The sequence below is a fragment of the Lonchura striata genome, chromosome 2, assembly GCF_046129695.1.
Source record: "Lonchura striata isolate bLonStr1 chromosome 2, bLonStr1.mat, whole genome shotgun sequence".
Taxonomy (NCBI): domain Eukaryota; kingdom Metazoa; phylum Chordata; class Aves; order Passeriformes; family Estrildidae; genus Lonchura; species Lonchura striata.
In genome coordinates this window covers 36124639-36138933 of record NC_134604.1, presented here as the reverse complement: position 1 = coordinate 36138933, position 14295 = coordinate 36124639, and the positions used below count along the sequence as shown (strand labels likewise).

The following is a 14295-nucleotide window of genomic DNA, read 5'->3' as shown; positions in this document are numbered from 1 at the left end:
GTATTTAATTAGATTTAGTTGTCTTAGAACTAAAGTTTGGGACTGCCAGAATTACCCAATCAATTGTGCTAAAACATGGTTGTTTTTTTTTTTTAATCTGTAAAGCAAGCACATAGAGTGCAATCTAACAACTTTTACTCATGATCTGAGTTACCTAATGTCCTAGGTTGACTATATGATGCCTTTATCCCCAATTGTCTGTTCTGTTTATGTTGAATAATAAGTTTTGCACCTTTAAGACTTGTTCCAGGAGTGAAAGGGGGGGAAGAAGTGCGGAGTTTGTTTTCAAGAGCTGCGCTCCCTCCTCCACATTCCTGCTCCTGGACTGGGTTGTCTGCGGACAGACAGACAGCGAGGCAGAGCTCTCCTTTGCTTTTCAAGTTAGTTTTAGCTAGCTGAGGCAAAGAAGTTCCCTGGACTGTAGCTTTTTTTCCCTTTCTTTGGACCTGCTCTGGACTAAGCACCAGAACAGCAGCTCACAGCTGTGGCCCAGTGGGCTGGACCTGGGCTGTGGCATTTCCAGTGCTGGAGGGACTGATCAGAGACTGAGTGAGCCCAGCTGCAGCCCAGGGGTTTTTCTGAATTTGTCTCTCTCTTGGAATGGCAAGAAGTTTTATTGTTTAATATTGCTTAAGTTTGCTTAATTTTTTTTTTCCCACTTTTCTCCAAGGACGTATCTTTCCCGAATGTTGAAAGATAGGGGGGAGGGGCCAATTGAATCTGCTTCCTAGAGGAACCCTTTTGGGGTTCTTTCCCAAATTTGCCCTGAACCAGGACACCTTAATCCTCTCATTTTAATTGCACCTCCTAAGGGTTACAGGAAGAGTGCTAGATATATGGTAAGGCTCCCTTTATGCAAGCACTGCAAGCCCTTTTGGTTCAATAATCTGACAAAAGTATCTCACACTCACTCTGCCTCTGGTCATGATCCCACTTGGAACATACTGAGGCATAAAGGCAGTGGAAATTTGAATTTTATATACCCACACAAAATCTTTTCAAGAAGCAGTTGCAAAATAGTGCAAAACTAAAAAGACAGAAAAAACCCACAGGAAAAGTTAATATAAGCTATACATACATACAGACTTACCATTCAAATTATCAAAGTGGAGACTACTTTTAGGAAGCTGCAAAGTATTGGTCATACCTTTTCCACTAAGGATATTATGGAATTAGTGGCAGTTCAGTAAAAGATGCAAAGCAGGAAAAGAGAAATGGAGAGTCTCTTGTATGATGAGAAATTGAAAGTATAAAAACAGTATCTTAGAGGAGATTAATAAAAGGAGTTATGATAGGCATGTGAAATGTTATCAATACTACAGACATGGATAGTTATCTTTTTGCTGTTTTATAAGAGAGAGGAGAAATGTGCTGTCTACTGCTTGATAGGCTGTAAGCCAGCAGAAGAGCATTGAAATGATTTGTGATGTGCAGACATTTAGTGCTCTTTTCCTACCAAGGCCATTCTGATATATTATAAAGCTGGAAGATTAAATCCCCATTGAACATGTGTTCAAAGATCACACACACAAAAAAATATTTGGATAACTGCAAGACAGGGTCAAGGCAACACACTGATTTCAAACACTCAATGACACAATGATAGGAGAGATCAGATTGGATAAAGCACATGGCATACTTGATTTCAGAAATAAATGTCAGCTGTGAATTTCTACATTAGTATGGATGCATTTTTTCACTTCTTTACATGACATATTCAGCAAAAGCCTTTCAATATTGACAACACCTCATTCTGTGTAAAACTTGCTTCACTTTACTAAAGGAAAGCTATCAACCTACATTAGGCATGTATGAGACACAGAAAAGGCTGATGTACTAGGAACCATACTGCATGGCAGGTTAAAACCATAAGCTGTGGTTAAATTTCTGCTCTTATTTAACATGCTCCCCACCATCTTCCTGTACAAATCCTTTAAACACATTTGTATATCTTTTGGGGAGCACTGTATTTGCTGTGTATTTGACTGGATGCACCTTGATACTGTAATTTTGTTCACTTTCAGATAACAGCTTAGAAACCCAGCCCCATGACCATTTTTCTCCCAAACTAATTTTACTACAAATGGCTTGTAGCAGTAAACTTGAGTTTTCTGCACAGTAGCTAGACCTGGGATTTTTATTTACACTGAAAGCTGTAAGTCACCTCAGATGAAACAATATTTTAAGTGGATTTTATCCCATGTTTTTATACAGCTCTAATAAGTCAACAATCACTTATCTTCCTCATAATACTTGTAGTATTCACCCTGCTTGTCATATTCTTGCACCTCCTTGCTCCAAATGGGTTAAGCCCTCTAGCACATTCCTTGTGTCACTAGTTTTCTTCTAAAATATGAAAGGTGTTGTTTTTCCAGTACTTTCCTTCAAGATTTATTTTGGTGATGCAGGGGAGCAGTTGCTCAAGACAACTCTATTCCCCTTAGTATGATATATTACTATCAATAAACAACCTTTTGTAAAGCTAAAATGGGCAAGAATTGTTCCTTTTCCACAATTTATTTTTTTCTCTGAGATAATGCTGCTCAGATTTGAAGGATGGAAGAGAAATCACAACTTTTTATAAAGGTCTCCATCTATAAAATACTTTTAATTTTTTTTTTACTTTCTCTATCAATACATGCACTGCTATGCAACTGCACCCATTATTTTGTCCCTACTTCTCTTTTCAGAGAGTAATTTACAACAAAGGCTTTTTTGATCCCCCACAATGATTAATCAACTTTACCTTCTGCAGAGGAATGTACTCACATGACTTTTAAAAGTGTTGTTGAACATACAGAAAAATTTTAGTGCATTAGGATACAAATATACTTGCATGTATAAGCATTAGTTGAAATTATCTTTTATTGCTTAATTTCTGTATTTTTCAAAGCCATACAAGATGTAAAGATTAAGACAACAAAAGGAAGAATAGGCCCATTACTTAACAGGAGTAACAAGCAATTAATGAACAGCAAGTGACAGACTCAGCATTATATTACTTGGTTTCTGTTTTTACCAAAAATGTTAAAATTTATCTGACAGTTAACAGACAGTGAATTTTGTTAAGTGAATGTACAAATTGGGGAATGAAACCCTGGAAAGCAGTGATATGGAAAGGGACTTGGGGGTCCTGGTCAATGACACAGTGAACATGAGCCAGCAGTGCCCTGGCAGCCAGGAGGGCCAACCCTGTCCTGGGGGGCATCAGGCACAGCAAGGCCAGCTGGGAAGGGGAGGGAATTGTCTTGCTCTGATAAACTTTCATGCAGAAATTCTCAGATAGCCAGACAACAAATATAAGAAATTAGTTTTATTTTCTTGAATTAAGATATAAATAATTTAATGCAGAGAATATATATATTGGCAGAACACCAGCAAGTTCAACTGTAAACAGAATAAAACAGTGATAAAAAAAATTGCCAGTAGACAATACTACAATAGTCCTTAACCCATAAAAGGCCTATTCTTACTTCAAAGTTAATCCAGAAAGACTTAAAAAATTATTATTAAAGAATCAAACCAAGCATATGCATTTATACTGAACAAGATGGAACTGCTTCAGTTTTGGAAGGCGTCCACCTGTGCTGCAATTCTGCAACAGGAGCTGTCAAGTCCTTGCAGAAGGCAGAGTGGCCAGGAGGGTCAGTGTGTCCCATGGGACTACTAAAGAGCCTGGAGGCAGATCACCACCACCACCACCCTGGCACACTGAGATTCTGAGTATTTCCATATTAAAAGCCAGATACTATGCCCAGAAAGTATGTGCAGGTTTCTTAGAAATACTCTACTACCTGGAAGTTAAGAGCACTTATCCGCCCCAGGGCTGTGTATTTCCACTTGGAAAGGCAAAGACAGAGAAGTTTTCCCATTCTTTTGACCTCTGGGCTTACAGAAATTGCAGGACATACTAAAGAAAATCTATAGAGACATTCTGTACATGAGATTTTGAATTAATGTAAACCACTTTTCAAGGAAAAAAAAGGGTTCTTTAGTAAAGGCTCAGGAGTGTTTTTTTACATATGTAGATAAAAACCCCAAAGGGCCAAGCTTCCATTCATTAAAAAAGTGAGGAACAGACTGAAGGCAAAATCCTGAACCTATGTTCAAGATTAATTTACTTGGAGCAGTTTAGATAGGTTGAATCTGGTATTAGAGCTCCCAGTATGGGTACGCTAATTTGGAAACTGTATTCCCATTTCAAGGGTATATAAAATGTTTCATTATTTCCAGTTTGAAATGAGCTGAGAGTGAGAATTTTTCAGAAAGAGAACAAATTTAATTCTAAAAGATATTAGGAAGCTTTCAGGTATGGCGTAAGAAATACTTTGAAATAAATAGTATTGAATAGGAGACAATGAAATATTACTATTTGACTACTTCCTCCCAATTATTTTGCTCTTTAGTTTTACATATTCAGAAAACGTTTTTATTATACAGGAAGAATATCAAAACCAAAAGGTGCCAAGGTTATCATCAAAGTGGTGTTGCCTGCATGGTCTTTTCTGTCTGTACTTAGTGGAGTCATTCCATGTAGATCTATTTCCAGAACCTGTAAAACCCCAGTGCTATTGCCAGGCAAGTGAACACTGAAGCTGTTAAAAGAAACAAACCAAAAAACAAAACCCAAAGAAAGGAAATAATTAGCTGAATGCTGTTGTACCACTTTATCCACACAGCAAATTAGCTGCAAACAGATGGAAGAATTAACAGCTCTAGAGCAGAGCCTCCTAAACCTCCCAGATTGCTGCAGGTGCGACAGAACAATTCCAGAAGCCAATGGCTGGTCTCAGATGCTGTACCCTGCACAGCAGCAGTGCTGAGATGGGAAGCCCCATGCAGCAGCCTGAGGAGCCACATTTTCAGGGACACATCCCAACAGCTATGCTGAATACCTCAGAGCACCACGGGCTACAGGGGCTTGTACTACTGTCACTGGAAACTGCACTACAGGAGAGCTGGCTGCACCAGGGCTCACATCAGACATCCCAGATTTCCCATGGAACCAAAATGACAATGAATTTGAAAATGAGCTGTCAAACACAGCAGCAGTCCTGAAGCCTGATGAGTTGTCTTTTGGATTTGTTATGCTGCTGTTTCAAGTAGTGTTAAAATAAAGCCAATTACATTTTCCTTTGAACTTATTCTCACTTCCAAATACAATGCATTACTCTCTTTTTATCCAACTCCTACACAAAAAAATCTTCACTGGTTATGTACATATTGAGAAGACTAATTTCAGATTATGTTTTTGAACAAGCAAAACAAGCATTCTGAAATTAGTTCTGCTTGGCAGGGGAAAGTACAAGTCTTGCCACACAGAAACTGTGTGTCTATGGAGACTCAGTGGAGGCAGAAATGGTCACTCTCAGACCAGTCCTGAAAGACAGCAAAACTTCTGTAGCAACTCCATCACATCAGTGGCTGCTGCAGCAAGCAGAGGTACTGTCAAACTGGGTATGGTGTTTAGGCTTCTTTTTAAACCATGTCCATATTTGTCCTAATCTCAGTTCTGGGCACAATTCTAGTCCCACAGTGGCATGCTCCCAGATCTTCTGTGCTGTCACATTCCTTCCAGCTAGAAGGGGAAAGGGATATCTCCTCTACCCAATCCTAGTTGTTTGCTGCTACAGCTGACCTCATTTAGCATATACTCCTGAACAAAATTTTATACAGCCACAATCCAGTACCAATACTCACCGCTTTCCCTGTCACATACCTGCCAGATAGCGAATGGTATCAAGTTTATTCGATTCCATGAGTGTTTTTAAGGAAGCTATTTCAGTGTCAATTTTATAACTGATTTCTGAGATAATGCTGTTGGTATTTGCATCCTGAAATATTAAAAGACAGCATATATTTGACAATGGTCTCTCTTCACCTTTCCAAAGCTGAACTAAAAAAACCATGCTACCAGCAACAAGAAAATTTCCAACCTATCACTGCTAAAAAACATTAGAAGACAGAGAAAATTGCTTCATACAATCTGGGAAGATTGCTGAAGGGATAGACAGACAAGAGAAAACTTCAGTGACCACAGAATCAATGACTGGCTTGGGTTGGAAGGGACCTTAAAGACCATCTCGTTCCAACTCTCCTGCCATGGGCAGAGACACCTTTCACTAGACCAGGTTACTCAGAGCCCCTTCCAGTCTGGCCTTGAACACTGCCATGGATGGGGAGCCCACAACCTCTCTGGGCAACCTGTGCCACTGTCTCGCCATCCTCATGATGGACTTTTGTCTCTGATGTGCCAGTACCTCCTGAATGAGATATTCTGCAGCACACAGAACAGTGTTCCTGCATTTTTGAAAAACAAAGTTTTAAGCATTCATAAGGCGTATCGCAAAAATGGAAGATATACTCAAGTTAGGACAAGGTCCCTCTTCAGCCCCTTAGACTCTGATGTCCTCTAGCAGCTTTGGGACTTCCAGCCCTTGAATTGCTTGGCTGTAGGCATCTGCACCATCCCTGTGGTACAGCTCATCAGTTAACAGTAGGAAAAAGGAAGCATGATAGCTCACATCCCAGCTGTGCCAGTCTGTGACAAGGTACCTGGGAAGTGAGGGACAAGGCTGGAATGCCTCCCTCTGCTGATTGGAGTTTAGCGTGAATCCCACAGGCAAGAAACACCTGCAACAGCCCTGAGTGATAGAGCCTGGCCTTTGCTTTACCATACCCATAAACGTATTAGCTTTCAGCAAAGATCGGGGTTTACATAACACACAATGCATAACTAAATCCTGTTTTGTTCAATACTTACTTTTTTATGAAACTCTGTAGTGGCTTCCATCAGTTTCCTCTCCTGATCTGTAAACTGTGGATAAAAGATAAATCACAGCTATAGCAACAGAAACACAACACAAAGCTAATAAGGGCATCTCACAGACCAACTTACCATATCTGTCACCCTGCTCCTCTCCAGGTTTATGTCTAGCTTGCTGTCAGCTCGGATTTTACCAGTTTCAGTCTTTAAAACAAATTAAGATTATGAAAATAGTTATTTATTCCCCCTAATGGGAGTGTGTAGGTACTTACTGTTTACTTACCATTAGCTGTTGTTTAACTTGATCTAATTCAATTTTCATTTTCTAAGGGCAGAGGAGAAAAAAAAAAAATTTTACAAATTCAGGAAACTTAACCAAATGAATCAGTGATGTGTTATCACTGCATCCATGCAATTATTCTTTTCCCATTTTTCCTCCCAATGGGGCAATTTGTTCTTGATTAAATATCCTAACTAATGTGTTTGGATGTACAGGCATATATAATCTGCTGGGAATTTTGTTCACAATAAAGGAATTATTTTGTAACAATTATTATCTTGTTACTCGGAGTCTAAAGACAGCAGAGAAATACCAAAATGCCATGAAGTAAAAGCAAAACGTGTCTCAATCACCAAATTAATTAAATTGCTGCAAAAGAATGGCTGATTCCTCTACTATATGGTTAATGGCCAGAAACTAGAAGTTACTCTTAAATAAAATGAAAGATGAAAAAAATGTACACATCTTAGAATCCTTTACAGAAAACTGAACAGGTCATAGCACGTGAAGCATATTTTTATATGAATGCTGAAGTTGTAGCATACAGACTCTTCAGTCCTGATTAAAGCATCCAGAATTACTTTTACATTTGTATTTTGTTCTACTGTACATCAGGTAAAATGCAACAATTAAAATGCTTAATGGAAATACGTATTAGTACCTCATTTTCTGCTCTCAAGTTTGCAAATTCACTTTTCTCCAGGATGACCATATCTTTTCGAATGGAGTCCAAATGTGCCATTATCTGCTGTAAAGTTATTTCCTTTGAAAAATAAAGTATGCCATTGATTAATGTGCACTCTTTCTGACACCTAAAGAAAAAATGTTTAGGTCTGAAATGATGAAATTAGCTACTGCAAAGCAAAAAAGTGGGGAGTCTCCCTAACAAGAATGTGACAGAAAGAGACAATACTAGCAGTTTGTTTGAATGACTCAAGAGTTTTGTGCTTTTTCTGTTGCTTTAATACACCAACTCTGAATTTAAGCAAAAAGATCAGAGGTGTTAGTCCAAGTAGGGATGAAATGAAATATACCTGAAACTACAGGTCAGTCCTGCAGTCTCTTCCACTTTCAATGAACATTCAGTAGCCTCAGAAGCATTAATTGTTGATTTGAATGCAGCTCTTACTAAGCACTTCCATTTCTTGCCTACAAACTCATAGGCCAAAGCCAAAGATTTAATGAGTATTACACTGCCAGTTTCAAAGTCTGATGGACAGAAGTAAAAACACTGCTAAAAAGCACTGAGAAAGCCTTCCTGGGGTTTGAACTAACAAGTTCAGAATTCAACCACTACATATAAACACAGGAAGAAACCCAACCCAGAAAATAAAGGAAGAAACTCAGTATTTTAAAATGGCGAAAGCAATACTCCTTCACCCAGCATATGGAAGTTACCCTACTATTTAGTATGGAAAAAGACACATTGCTGTGGGATTCTCTGATGCACAGGGATGATTTTGATCATTGCTCCAGAAGGCTGTGCAGACTGAAATTATGTGCTGTTCTTCTCCACTTCCTTAATGTAATTAAGCATTCATTGCTATTTTATTTGAACTGCTGAGCCTTTTGCAGACTTTTATCTTACTGGCATTTACTTGTAATAAAAGTTGTCTAACTTGTTTTTTCCTTCTACATCTCAGAAGAAAACAAAAATTTCTGTCTCTGTGATTTTCTTTCACCAGAATGAAAACCTTTCTTTTTAAAAATCCTATTACACGCAAAGCGTCCTGAACAGAGTTGGCATGGAATTGAATTAGGCAGAAACACTGGCTTTTATAGTGTAGTTAATATTGATAATGAATGTTTTAAGATGGCATGAGGCATATTAGCTCCTCAGTGTAAATGCAACCAGAGTTTTCCCAGGAATTGTACAAACTTCATTGTGTTCAATGAAGTAGTCAGACTTCAGTGGAAGCTGGTCAGGCCCTATAACTATCTGTTAAAATCCCAAGTGAAACTTAGGAAAACCTGGCACAGGGAGGTATTTATAGTACTAGAGAGAGCTGCTCACTTTTGTTTTAAAGAAGCAAACAGGGCTTTTATAGCTACACAGCACAGATGAGTTTTTACCTGCTGGGCCTGTGTGACCATGTCCTTGTAGACGGTGTCTAAGCTGACATTGGACAGGGTTATCAACGCTGACACAATGGTCTGTGCTTGCTCCTTCCCAAAGCCTAGGGGATAATTGAAGGATGGTAAGTTATGGTGGTATTAAAAATCTGGATGAGGAGCAAGAGATGCTCAAGTGCCAGACCTTACCACAGCAGCACATGGGAATTCACACAATAACTGGGAACTGACAGCCAGGCACTGTGACTTCAGGTAGACAAAACAAAGTTAATGCTGCAAAAATCTGAAGCACAGTACCTTTTAATATACTGAAAGTCTACACATGCACCTGAAAGAAAGACCAAATTTCTCTGTAGAAGATCCAGCCGTTCATGCATTATTAAAATAATTTAGCAAAACTTCATAATGAACATTCACAAATTCTGTTAAAACCAAACTTACCTTGAGCTACAAAGCATACACTCTATAGAATAGTAAGTATTTCTGCATATATTGGAACTGTCCTGCAGAGATAGGAACATAGGCAAAACTGATTTTTAAACTGCTTCATCCATTGCTTGCAGAATTAACTCAAACTGGGATTTTTGCTTTCTGATGATAAAAAATACACTTTGCCTGTAGCTTGGTGTAATTTTGAAGTGTTACAGATGATGCGTGGTGAATAATGGGGAAGAAAAATTGCTCTCATTTTAGTCAGATCTGGTCAGGTGCTGAGAGCTTTTGCCCTAGAGATTTATTTCCAGCAATCTGACTGGTATGTTGTGTTTCAACTAGCCCATTCCATAAAGTGGGCTAAATTAACATTGAAAATTGCTTTCAAGGCACATTATTTAGAGAACTATACCACTGCACCCTTCTAAAATACTGTTACTGTCCAGGTGCACCACTGGCTTACATGTCTAAAAAACGTACATGTGCCTTACAGCAGCTTCTTCCCACTACAAAGTGTGATAGTATTGCTTCAGGTTCTCTGAATTTTCAGGGTTAGTTGAACTCTTGCCAATTCCTTATGTTGCTCTTCCTCCACAGCAAGAAATTACTTTGTTTTGTGAAAGTTTAGAAAATGAGGAAAAAAAAAAAAAAATGTAAGCAAGAGACTGAAGCCTGAAAACTGCCAAAAGCTTGGGAAAAACTAAAATGGCTCTCTTATTTTTGTGGTTTTACCTATAAAGATCTGTCACTGTGGTAGAAGTATTTGTAGAAGTTATAGAACAAATTAAACTGAGTAACAACTGGCACCAGACTTTATCCCACAAGTCCTAAAGGAAGTTGAAGAAGAAATAGCTGAATCAGTCTCTAGGACAAGTAAGATTTCACAGCTTACTGTGGAAAATAAAAGTGCCAGTTTTAAAAAGCAGTTCTAGAGCGATGTAGGGAAGTGCAGGCTGTCAAGTCTGACAAGCATGATAAAAATAAACACAGCAGATTACTGTGAGTCTTTTAACTACTAACACATATTATTATTAGACCCAAATAGTGGAAACAATTATAAACTCTGACAGTACGAAGTTTCTACTGTCACTTGGGATTTTAAAAAATAGTTGCTCGTCTGATGAAGATATCAGCTCAAAGCTCAGCAGGGATGAATAAAGCTAACCAAACCCTTTGAATGACTAGGAAAAGGAACAGTGGACCCAGCATTACTTTACTATGCAAATCCATAGGACATTCAGTTGTCAAGTAATGCCAGCACTGTTCCCTGAAAGCCTGAAATGGAATGGAATGTGACAGAAGCAGAAAATACTAACAGAAGGGCATAGTGAATAATCAAAAATATGGAAAATCTACTGCTTCAGGAAAAAAAGCAACAAGCTAGGATTCTTCTGTTTGGAAAATGACAGGGCAATAGACAGAAGTTTGCATAATTCTGAGTGACATGAGAGATAAAATGTTCACTCCTTCCCACAAAGGAGCTGAGTGAGCATCAAATGCACCTCACAGATGCCAGATTCTGCATAAACAGACCACACAGATGCCTGAAGTTCCATGAGAAAGCATGCTCTGGATAGTAATCAGTTTATAGTGGCTCAGGGACTGCATAAACTTGTGAAAAGATTTCCACTGACGGTTACTAAAACTCTCAACCAATTTAAAGTAACTCCATGGTGACAGAAACTAGAAACCTGGAAAATACAAGAGGATGTGTGACATACATCTACCCTGTTATAACACTCCTCTGCAGGCTCTGACTCAGCTGCTGCCAGGAGACAGAACCCAGGGCTGGATGAACCCTTTATCTGAATTCAGCCAGCCTCACTCACAACAGAGGAGTGGGCATTGAGAATGTATCACAGCACCTTGCTGCTGAGAATATTTCTCACTAGGAAAAAACCCTTCAGCTACTCTTAGCAGGCTAATAGAAGGATTTTATTGAAGAGCTTCACTTTTGCTGTAGAAGTCTTTAACTGTTACTTCACATTTGTTACCTGTGTTGTGTTCTTCAGCTGGAAGACACCACATAAACCTGCTTACAGCTACAAATGAGGTCAATCTAATGTCCTAGTTATTTGTAGGGCACACCATCAGATGCCTCTCCTTCACCAGCCTCCTCAAGAGGCTGCTAAAACATTTTACACCACTGGTACTCAGGGGAAACTGACAGCACTCAAAGTTACACTACTTAATATTAAAATTTTTCCTTTGAATTATTTATCTGACATCACTTACCATGGGCTTCCAGATCCTGCACTAAAGCATGGGTATCAAAAGTCACCTTCCTCTGCTCCAGGGGAGTGATATCAACTCTTCTGACATCATATGACTTCCTAACGATTGTGGCAGCAAAACCTGGAAACAACCAAACATGCCTTAATCTTACCTTGATTGGCTTATCATGCAATACACTAATCTTCATTTCTTTCATCACAGAAAAGCTGTATGGATGTTGCAACAAAAAGCTGGGTTCAACACACCAGAAACCATCAACCCTTTTCCACAGGGAATTTACATTAAACAGGACTTACAGATCTGTCTGAAGTGTGTTCATATAACTGTACAACAGACAAGCATCCTGATACAGCACAAATAAACCCCACAGCCAACTGTTTGATAATATTTGGGAAACATCACTGAAATAATTTTCATACTTGTAAAAAACACTGAATGACTTTATGCAATCAAGCATTTATTGCTGTTTTATTTGAATCACTGAGCCTTAATTCCAACAGCTTTTTATTTTATCACAGAATCATAGAATGGTTTGGTTTGGAAGGGACCTTAAAGATCATCTAGCTCCAAACCCCTGCCATGGGCAGGGACACCTTCCACCAGATCAGGCTGGTCAAAGCCCCACCCAACCTGGCCTTGAAGCTTCCAGGGATGGGGCATCCACAGTTTCCCTGGGTAGCCTGTGCCAGTGCCTCAACAGCCTCACAGTAAAGAATTTCTTCCTTATGCCTAATCCAAATATCTCATTTTCAGTGGCTTGTGTGAACATAAAGCTACAAGTAAAAAGAATATATATGCAAATCTTATTTTCAAGATGAATTAATTTCTTGGTTCCAGGAAAGTAACTGGGCAATAAAGGGATATGATGTTTTATCTAACACCTCAGAGATGAGGAATACCTAATCTCTACAGAGATATTAGTTAACCTCGGGTATTAGTTAACGATCCACTCTATTTATGATGTGCTCTCCCACAAGCAGGTTTCACTGCTTCTCCTACTTTTACTTCAAGCATATGTTTCTCTTCACCTTATGTTTGTGTGGCTTTGCATATTACAGATTCTGCTCTGATTCTCTGTTCTCTAAGCAGCCCTGTTACTTCTTCATCTGTTCATGTGAAACTACATGCACTGCTGGCTCTCTGACTTAACCAAATTCTGTGTCTTATCCAGATCTTTACTCAAAAGCTTTATAACATTTAAACAATATGGAATTTATAATTTTGTGCCACTACTAGATAAATCAAGTTATGTGCTATCTTACAAATACTATAAAAATCAGACTACAACTAAACCAGGCACAGCACTTTATTATTAATGACAACATCAGAGTTAAGATGCACCAGATGCTACACACAAATAAAGAAAACCAATTTAAAGCGTTTTTATGGAGCTGTCCCAGGTTTTAAACACACGACTCTTATCTTCTAAACACATAGGTGGATTTTTTCTTTGGGTTGAAGAGCTACATTGCACAGACACTGTCTCAAGAAAGCCGGTATTTCAGCTCTGGTTGCTCCACTGCTGCAGTCTCGGGCGGATGCTCCTCTCCCAGGAGCTGAGAAAACCACTCCGCACACGCGTACCTGAGACAACCTCCGGATGACGCCCCCTGCACCCCGGCCTCTCCTCCCGTCCCGAACACCCCTGACAGCCCCTACGCACTCACCCCTTGCTCCAGCCCCGAGGGAAGGCGCTCAGCGCTCCCTCACGCAGCGCCTCAGGGACGGGCCCCGCGCCCTGTGCAGCCCCAGCGCCGCTCACAGACACGGGCTCACCCGACACCGGCAGCCACCCACCCCGAGGGGCCGCAGCACGGCGCCTCTCACCTCTGCGAGGAGCCGGGGGCAGCCGGGCCGGCACCGGGAGCAGGAGCGGCCCGGCCCAGGCGCGGAGGGCGCCGCTGCTCCCGACGCCCCTCATGGCGCCCCAGCCCGGCGCTTCCGCCCGCCCACTGCCGCTTCCGGCCAGCCCCGCGGGGCGTGCTGGGTACTGTAGTGTGCGGCAGGGCTCGGCCGGAGGCGGCGGCGCGGCGCCCTCGTGCGGTGGGAGGAGCGCAGCGCCGGGGCCGCCGAGCCGCCCTCAGCCGGGGCCGCGCCGTGCGGCGGCTCCGCTCAGTGAAACGCCGGGAAAACGCGCCTGAGGATCATCTAGTTCCTAACCCCTGCCATGGGCACAGGCACCTGCCACCAGAGCAGCTTGCCCTAAGTCCTATCCATCGCCTTGAACACTTCCAGGGAAGGGGCATCCACAGCTTTCTCGGGGCAACACATGCCAGTGCCTCACCACCCTCACAGTAAAGTTCTTCCTTATATCTAATCCAAATCTCAGTGATTTACGTGAACATAATGCTACATTTTTTTTTTAATACATACAAGTCTAATTTTCATTATGAATGAATTTCTTGGTTCACCAGGAAAGTAACTGGGGAGTACAGGGATATGATGTTTCTATCTAACACCTCAGAGATATCTTTTCTGGGAAACTGGTGCCAATGACTGCCCCCCCTCG

General features: G+C 40.6%; 1 protein-coding gene across 3 annotated transcripts; it reads right to left on the bottom strand.

Moving 5' to 3' along the window:
• Positions 1 to 2847: 2847 nt before the first annotated feature.
• On the bottom strand, positions 2848 to 13741 carry CCDC90B (coiled-coil domain containing 90B). Of its 3 annotated transcripts, none has more exons than XM_021545044.2 (9): positions 13614 to 13741; positions 11787 to 11906; positions 9120 to 9223; positions 7708 to 7809; positions 7050 to 7091; positions 6899 to 6970; positions 6764 to 6817; positions 5720 to 5834; positions 2848 to 4595 (listed from the first exon to the last, which is right to left on the bottom strand). In XM_021545044.2, the coding sequence occupies exons 1-9, from the start codon at positions 13705 to 13707 to the stop codon at positions 4540 to 4542; spliced, it is 759 nt and encodes a 252-aa protein (XP_021400719.1). In that variant the 5' UTR covers positions 13708 to 13741; the 3' UTR covers positions 2848 to 4539. The 3 variants fall into 3 exon arrangements, with proteins under 3 accessions (XP_021400719.1, XP_021400720.1, XP_021400721.1); XM_021545045.2 differs by lacking the exon at positions 13614 to 13741 and adding an exon at positions 13454 to 13581; XM_021545046.3 differs by lacking the exons at positions 11787 to 11906; positions 13614 to 13741 and adding an exon at positions 9561 to 10330.
• Between the last annotated feature and the right edge of the window lie 554 nt (positions 13742 to 14295).

Bases quoted from the DNA above. Each gene is read 5' to 3' on its own strand.
- CCDC90B (XM_021545044.2), bottom strand. From the start codon at position 13,707: ATGAGGGGCGTCGGGAGCAGCGGCGCCCTCCGCGCCTGGGCCGGGCCG. The intron at 6,971-7,049 runs GTAAGTAAACAG...TTTGTTTTAAAG, and splicing joins AAGTTAAACAACAGCTAATG to ACTGAAACTGGTAAAATCCG. The intron at 4,596-5,719 runs GTATGTGACAGG...TTCTTTTAACAG, and splicing joins TACCATTCGCTATCTGGCAG to CTTCAGTGTTCACTTGCCTG.